Genomic DNA, 8,106 nt, shown 5'->3' on the forward strand with positions numbered 1-8,106 from the left:
CAAATCTACTTTGTACAGTCCGGATTAAAATACTTAATTAGTTTGGACTGTGCAGAATATATCTAGGTAATCAATATACATTAATTATAAAATTTTTAATATTAAATTGGACTCTTTAAATTAATTTGAGACCATTTTAAAAATAAAAAATTTATTAAAATTATTTTACAATTTTTATTTTAATAAATATAATATAAAAATATTTTTGAGATGAGCAGGGAAGCCATTCCATGGCATATGCAAGCTGTTTTTTGCATGCAAACTCTGTTTTGTCGGCAAAAGCTTGAAAAAGTTGCGTCTCGAGTCATTTTTGTAATATTCAAGATTGGTAAAATGTGAAGGCAAGAATATCGAGTGTTTGAACATAAATAATCTTTATATAATAAAGACCTCTTGCAACTACGCACTATCTATAGCTAAATCTCATATTGTTTCTCTCTTAATTAGCAATCCTTCATCGATCACGCAACATGAGCGAATCGGCATTATACGAGCACGCAATCCAAGGGAAGTGGGAGGAGGTGGTGAAGATATACGGAGGAAAAGCAGCGGGCTGGGGCGCAGAGATCACGAGCGCAAAAGATTCGGCACTGCACATGGCAATCAGTGAAGAAAGAGAAGATATTGTGGAGCAACTGGTGGATGTATATCATCAAGAAAAATCAAGGCAGAGAGGCTCTGACTGCTCAGAATGAGAATAAGGAGACGCCTCTGCATCGGGCAGCCGCAAGAGGGTCGGTCAGAATGTGCAAGTGTATAGTAGAAGCTGGACACAGAATGGGCCTGTATTTGCTCACCAGTTATTATAACAAGTGGGGCCAGAATCCCATCTTCGTGGCTGCTCTCGACGACCGTAAGCATGCCTTCTTCTACCTCCTCAAGGCTGCTGAAGATTTCCTCCCTGGTATACAACCTGATCAGCTGCTCAGAAGTGCAGGCCTTAGAGACACCGTGCTTCACTCTGCCATCAAGAGAGAGCATTGTGGTGAGAGCGACGTCGCATGCATCATGGTGATGATATATATGTTTACATGTTTAATAGTATTGTCGTGTTTTATGTATGTGCAGAGTTGGCATTCCACATAATCCGAAAGTACCCAGGTCAACTTTTGGACCGCTGCAATGCAAAGGGGATGACTCCTCTTCATGTACTGGCCAGCAAACCTTCAGCTTTTAGAAGTGGCCGCCATCTTTCTTGGTGGAAGCAAATCATATGCTACTGTAAGTTCACCGCTTTCGTTGATTTAATGAATCAACTCAAATAGGGTTTCTAAAACTACCATATACTCTTCTCGAAACAAATATTGTTAAAAGGATGAAAACTTTTGGGAATTAATTATTCTTTTTTCCGCTGCAAGCTACGCATGTTGAGCCGCTGAAATTTTATGACCCTGATACAACAACGGATCCGTGGAGCCCGAGACATGACTTCCCGGAGAAGTATCTGATATGTTCAGGTTGGTGGGTAATATAAATTATCTTGAATTCATTCCGCTCATCTTTTTAACTTATTTTGTTCAATATGTCGATGGAAGAAAATGGAGCAACAGTCTGGCAAGAATTTTCTTAGTCATATTTGTGTTTTTACCACCATATATAATTATACAATCAATTATACTATTTATAATTTATGAATAATGTAATGACTTGATGTAAATTTTATATTTTATATTTAGAGTAAAATATCAAAGTTTTAAAAACCAGACCGGTAATTGAACTGGACTAACTATTAATTTACAGTTCATTGATTTAACCGTGGTTGAAACGATTGACATTAAATTAATATATTTTTAATTTATGTATTATAATTGAATAAGAAATATATGTAAATATTTATATTTTCAAAAAATATTAATAAATTTTTTGTAAAATAATATATTGTTGATGAATACATTATTAATATTAATTATTCTTAACTGTTCTTTGTTTTAATTAATTTTTAAATAATTCAAACAGGTTTTTAAGAGAATTGGTCCAGTTTTCAACTGTTTTTTTTTTGGACTGATTTTTCTGTTCATTGACTGGTTTCTTTGTGAACGACTTTGAGGGGTCAACCAAACTGGATCAAGAGTCAATTCTTGATTCAATTAGTTAAATTGGCCGGCTTAATCTGATTTTTAAAACACTGTAAAATACATTAATTTCCTCCTATTTTATCTTAATTAGAGATTATTGCACGCAAGGGATCACTTTTTTTGCTCAAATTATTAACTAAAACGTGTTCAAACCAAATTGGATATGCAGTGTGTGCAAGACCTTTTTCTTAAAAACAATAAAAAATTATTTTTTTTGAGTATTTTTCTTTTTACTTTTCCTTTTATTTTCCTCTTAATTTTCCCTCTATCCAACTCAAACTGCAAGAGCGCGCGCACGCAACTATATTTATCCTTTTATATTTTATAACCGACCCTTTCTCTACTAAAAAAAAAAAATCTGAGCTGACCTAAATATTGTTCAAGTTATATGCACTTGAAAAAACTTCCTGTATAATTTTTTAACTAAAAATGTCTCATTAAATATTTCTGTATTGGTAGTATAATTTAGAAAACTTTTAAAAATTAGATTAAAATGTATATTCGAAAAAAGTAAGATCTATATAATTTTGTGTAATTTTACGTGCAACTTTTGGATAATTCGTTTATAACTCATAGCCTCATAGGTCGATGAATAGGTGAATTTGTTGGACATATAATCGTGCATTTATCATCTTGGCAGGAATAATGAAGGCAGAAAGGGATCCCGAGAACCCAAAGAGTTCTGATATTAAGGGAATTGTTCCACAAAATTATGCTACCTGTTTTGGGTTTCTAGCCACCGTCTTCATAAATTTTTGTGACGTTCTAGGACTGGGTATGTAGATACCATAGATCTTCCAATTAATTAAGTTTATATATATATATATATATATAAACACTCGATCGTTTTCTGCAAACACATATTTGTCAGTTAAAGTAATTACCGATATAATAAAAGAGAGACAAACGCATGAATGGAGTGTTCAGATATTGGATGAACTCCTGGAACATCCTGCGAAGGCATACATGAACAAAGATGAAGGAAGTAAGCCCCGTGATGGAGAATCTGATACTAATTTTCTTTCGATGTCGGCTATCAAACCGAAAACTGAAGATAAGAAAGGTACGTAATCCCTGCATATAATTATTTCCAGTGCGTTGAAATCTCAAACGCTTTTGCCGTGAACGAAAACTAATATGGCCAGTTTGTGATAGAAGATCAAAAGGAGGCATCGCAAGGTGAAGCGAACAAAGATGGGGCTCAAGAAAGAACTGATACGGCCTTGGTGGTGGCAGCCAAGAATGGCGTAGTTGAAGTTGTGACCAAAATTCTTGAACGATTGCCAGTGTCCATCCACGACACCTCGTCAATGAACAAGAATATATTGCTGGTGGCAGCGGAGAGCAGGCAGCCTAGAATTCTGAACACGCTGCACAAACACTTAAACCAAGCACCAAAAAAGCATAAACTGTGGGAAGACCTCATTCGAGGAGTGGATACTGATGACAACACTATGTTGCACTTAGCAGCGAGGTATAGCACAAAAGTGCATCATATTTGGCAATTTCATGGCGATGCCCTGCAGATGCAACGAGAAATGAAGTGGTTCGAGGTAACTGCATGCGTAGATAAGCGCGCGCGCACATCGTTGCATGCCATTCTCACAAACACGTATTATTGAACTTGAATATATTTGCCCTTTGCAGCATGTGAAGTCGTTGCTGCCAGCCCACTTCGTTTTCCTAGCCAACAACAAAGACGAAACTCCGGAACAAATCTTCACCAGTGATCATAACGATCTTGTCGATAAAAGTAGCAAGTGGCTTAAGGAAACGTCTGAGTCTTGCTCAGTGGTGGCTGCGCTGGTTGCCGGAGTTTCCTTTGCGACGTCAAGCTCTGTCCCCGGAGGCACCGATGAGCGGACTGGCAAACCCAAACTAGAAGGACGGGCTGCGTTTGAACTTTTCGCTGTCACTGCACTTATTGGGCTTTGCTTCTCAGTCACTGCACTGATCATGTTCCTCTCCATACTCACCTCTCGAAAACAACCAAAAAATTTCAAGACAAATTTGCCGCTGAAGCTTCTTCTGGGCCTAAGCTCATTGTTTGTGTCCATTGTCTCAATGCTCATCTCTTTCTGCGCTGCACATTTCTTCGTGCTTGAGGACAAATTTAAGAATGGAGTGTTCCTTCTTTATGCCGCTACTTGCCTTCCTGTCTCCTTCTATGCAATCGCACAGTTCCCGCTCTACCTGGATCTTTTCAAAGCCATTGTTATTAAGGTTCCCCAATCACATCATTTTGGCCATTTATCATAGTATGTGTGTGTGCATTTCTCGCCGGAGAATTTCCTCCTTTTCTATTTTCATCTAATTCATATATTTTGTTTGTTTGTTTTTGTTTTGGTTTGTTCCCCGCCCAATTGACTTGATAATATTTGAACCTAGATTTTATGATATTGAATCGTTGCTTTTCCACCATAGATTGGAAAAGGTGTGTTCTTATTTGTGCTTTGCATACGAATAAGATCCTCCAGTTAAATACATGATCAACCTCTCTCAAAGAATTAATGTTTGGGATTCGTGGTTTTTTTTAACAAAAAAATAGGTAACGAAATAATTGATGTATTGTTTCATGTTACTTTGCAAGACCTTAATACAATAATTTAAGGTAAAATAACAATTAGGGGACCCCTAAGGTTATTAATTATAATTAGATATCCTAAATTATTGAAATTTTAATAATGAACTATGGTTCTCACTTGAAATTAAAAAATATGAATACTCTCTTTTAAAGTGACTTTCGTAAATTTTTAAGTGACTATTGTATATTCACAAGTGTTTTTAAAAAATTTCAAAAGTAAATTTTAGTTCATATTGAAAAACAATAATCCATTTTCAACTATTATTCATTAGTTTTTCAATTAAAATTAATAATATTCACATCCTATGATAGTAATTTTAATAGTATCATTTCTTTATTTTTCAAGTAGTCTATCAATGAATTAACAAGCATAAAATTTTACAAGTGATTGGGTTTAGATTCAAAAGTGATTTTAGTAAATTTTTAAGTGACTATTATATAGTCATAAATACTCTTGAAAAATTTTAAAAGTAAATTTTAATTTCATATTGAAAATAATTCATTACCGATTATTGTTCATTAGTTTCTCAATTAAAATTAACAATATTTCTATGCCATGATAATTATTTCAGTAATTATTTTTTTATTTTGCAAGTGGAGGATAATTTTATAAATTCATGTATGTTTTTAATTTCAAGTAAGAGTCATGGTCTATTATTGAAATTTTAATCATTTAAGATTTTAATTGTAATTAATGGCCTCAAGGGTCCCTAATCGTCATTTTCCATAATTTAATTTGTATCAAACTTTAGCGTCAAGCGAAACGCATACAAGTTTACACGTTGCACAATACACACACAAACATATATGCACCTGTGTGTGTACGCATATGAAAATGAACTGGTCAACATTAGTTGTTCTTACAATCGTTGACTTTAAACTTAATAAAACAATTAAGTATTCGAACTTGTATACTTAAAATACTTCAATTCTATTTCAACAAAATCAAAATAAATGGAAATTTTCTGACACTATTTATTCTATTATTAACACTCATCATTAAGATAACTAACTAACTTTAAATTTAAAATCCGTGTGTGGTGATTTGATTTGATAAAATTATAAAGCATGTTCCTCCGTCTTCTAAATTCAAAGGATTAATTATATATATTATTTCTTTAAATTTAATATTTATTATTTGAAAAAATATATATTTTAAATGTTCATTCATAAATTGTACTTGTTTGCAAGTTAATCTAAAAATCATAACTATTTTATAATTAAAAGAAATAAACACAAATACGCAATGCTAATTCTCATATGATATATTAGAAAATCACAATAGTAATTTTTCAATATATAGCTGGAATACAAACTCTTTTTTCCAACACTGATGATGACCTTATTTTGCCGAAGGTATCAATTAAATTATCATTATATTGTCAAGAATTCGAATCTAATGGTGATCTACATCTCTAATACAAATTTTATTATCTGAGCCGCTGAGATTTAATTTGGATGTTAGAAGTCTTATTATTATTTTTATGTTTTTTAATTTAAATATAATTTTTAACAAGCCTTTTGTAAAAATATTAAAATTAATAAAAATTCATAATATCCTAATTATGTTGTCCAGGTTGAAAATTTACTGGGCACATTTTATTCATAATTTTATAAGATATACAAAGTTAATCTCGCGTTCATGAATTCCCCCACTCCCGCAAAAAAAAAAAAAAGAAAAAAATCCAAGGGAGTAGTACCTTTAGTTTTTTCCTTTTAGGATAATGAAATAGCTTGATCCAACAAGGGAAGCTGGTATTTTTCTGGTAATTTAAAAAGAAACATAATAGATTGAACGGTCATGGATATGAATAGATTTATCGTGGATATTCTGAATGAACCGAAAACTTTGTCCCTGAGTTCTGTGTAAGCTGTAAAAACCTTGAAAGGAAACCCTCATTGTCAAGCTTACGATTGGTATTCTATGCATGAGACACACAAACACACACACAAAGTGGCAAAAGCCCAGGGCTTCTCTTCATTCTTGCCTATCTATATATTTTCTTTGTCTCTTTGTTCCGCTCTTTTTGTGTTGATGACTCTTGTTTTAAGGTTCTCTCGGCCCGTCGCACAAACTGGATGCAACTGGCATGCAAGTCTAAACAAAAAGCAAATGATATATATATATATATATATATATATATATACACTTATTGGCTTTTGTGACCTTCAATCTTTTATTTATCTCTCTCTAAAACTTGTAGCTGTAGACTGATTCAACTGCATCTTCATGCATCGTGCATCCCTCTTTAACTCGTAATGCTTGTTATTAATAGAAGAGATAAATTAAAGAGACAGAAAGAATATTCGCGCAAACACAACTTTAAAATAGTGTCATTAGCTTATACTTATGTCGTCACCTTAGAATGAATCTTTCCCAACACGTAGGAATTTAGATGCTGGTCTGTTTGCGTCATCCACTTCTCTATTCTATGCATTCCATCTCTTTCTTCTCTTCACGTAGATGTGTGAGTATGCCCTGCACCACTTGTAAGAGGTAAGATCCTTTCTGCTTTTCGTGATTCTTGTGATCTCATATATGAACACGCAAGGCGTCTATTTATATATTATAAACGGTTAAAATATAAATCTACTTGAAAGTGTCCAGCAAGAAGTATAATTGGTATTCATGTGACATTATACCGTTTTTAAAAAGTCCGGATAACGCTGCACCATAAAAACCCGATTATATATGAAAGATAGGTTGTACGGATTATCATGGCTTTTTGCTAGCCACACTATTTTCTTTATTTCTTTCTTTTCTTTATTCTGATTAACTACTCTGTCCTCCACCTATCTATCTTTTTCATCCTGAAGCTAATCAAGCAATCTGCTACTTATTCTGCATGTTATTGCGTGTTTTAGAAGTGCAGAGTTTGATATAAAATGACATCACCTTGAATAGTGATCGAAATAGTGAACATTATATTGTGGTCTTCATATTATGTTCATCAACAAACTTAAACAAATGGAATATAATATCGCTTTTCATGGTCGACTTCAGAGAACGAAGATTTTCCACCAAGTACTGAAGAGGAAAATGAATCATATAGACATGTCATTTAGCTACCTATACATGTTAAATCATATATATTTTACACATTATACTATTTTTAAAACCAGTGTTTCAAAACTTTAAAAACTCACATGATAATTTAAAAAACATAAAAGATTAATTTGACAAAAATTAAACTCAAGGGACCAAACCAATAAATAAGACAAACTTGAAGGACAAAAAATTTAATTATCCCACATATATTATTACTTGAATAGTTGAATTGATTAATTCATATGGGATCTTAAGCTCATTGTTTGTGTCCATTGTCTCAATGCTCATTAGTCTTTATCTGCGCTGCACATTTCTTCATGCTTAAGGACAAACTTAATAATGGAGTGTTCGCGCAATGACATCATTTTGGCCATGACTTGCTTTCCTGTTTCCTTCCA

The 8,106-nt window shown here is 33.2% G+C and overlaps 2 protein-coding genes across 3 annotated transcripts; both read left to right on the top strand.

The window, feature by feature from the left end:
- Positions 1–447: 447 nt before the first annotated feature.
- On the top strand, positions 448–2,858 carry LOC129295002 (uncharacterized). The gene is made up of 4 exons (XM_054933488.1): positions 448–985; positions 1,069–1,221; positions 1,359–1,457; positions 2,716–2,858. The coding sequence occupies exons 1-4, from the start codon at positions 643–645 to the stop codon at positions 2,856–2,858; spliced, it is 738 nt and encodes a 245-aa protein (XP_054789463.1). The 5' UTR covers positions 448–642.
- A 19-nt stretch (positions 2,859–2,877) lies between these two features.
- On the top strand, positions 2,878–4,447 carry LOC129294989 (uncharacterized). 2 transcript variants are annotated; one of them, XM_054933474.1, is made up of 3 exons: positions 2,878–3,138; positions 3,231–3,628; positions 3,723–4,447. In XM_054933474.1, the coding sequence occupies exons 1-3, from the start codon at positions 3,042–3,044 to the stop codon at positions 4,332–4,334; spliced, it is 1,107 nt and encodes a 368-aa protein (XP_054789449.1). In that variant the 5' UTR covers positions 2,878–3,041; the 3' UTR covers positions 4,335–4,447. The 2 variants fall into 2 exon arrangements, with proteins under 2 accessions (XP_054789449.1, XP_054789454.1); XM_054933479.1 differs by having other exon boundaries at positions 3,234–3,628.
- Positions 4,448–8,106: the final 3,659 nt, after the last annotated feature.

Source organism: Prosopis cineraria, unplaced genomic scaffold, assembly GCF_029017545.1.
Source record: "Prosopis cineraria cultivar Desert tree isolate PC_DT_omini unplaced genomic scaffold, ASM2901754v1 PC1, whole genome shotgun sequence".
Lineage (NCBI taxonomy): Eukaryota > Viridiplantae > Streptophyta > Magnoliopsida > Fabales > Fabaceae > Prosopis > Prosopis cineraria.

Coding starts and splice junctions, on each gene's coding strand:
- LOC129295002 (XM_054933488.1), top strand. CDS start 643: ATGTATATCATCAAGAAAAATCAAGGCAGAGAGGCTCTGACTGCTCAG. Junction 986..1,068: donor CATCAAGAGAGAGCATTGTG/GTGAGAGCGACG, acceptor ATGTATGTGCAG/AGTTGGCATTCCACATAATC. Junction 1,222..1,358: donor GAAGCAAATCATATGCTACT/GTAAGTTCACCG, acceptor TTCCGCTGCAAG/CTACGCATGTTGAGCCGCTG.
- LOC129294989 (XM_054933474.1), top strand. CDS start 3,042: ATGAACAAAGATGAAGGAAGTAAGCCCCGTGATGGAGAATCTGATACT. Junction 3,139..3,230: donor GAAAACTGAAGATAAGAAAG/GTACGTAATCCC, acceptor AGTTTGTGATAG/AAGATCAAAAGGAGGCATCG. Junction 3,629..3,722: donor GAGAAATGAAGTGGTTCGAG/GTAACTGCATGC, acceptor TGCCCTTTGCAG/CATGTGAAGTCGTTGCTGCC.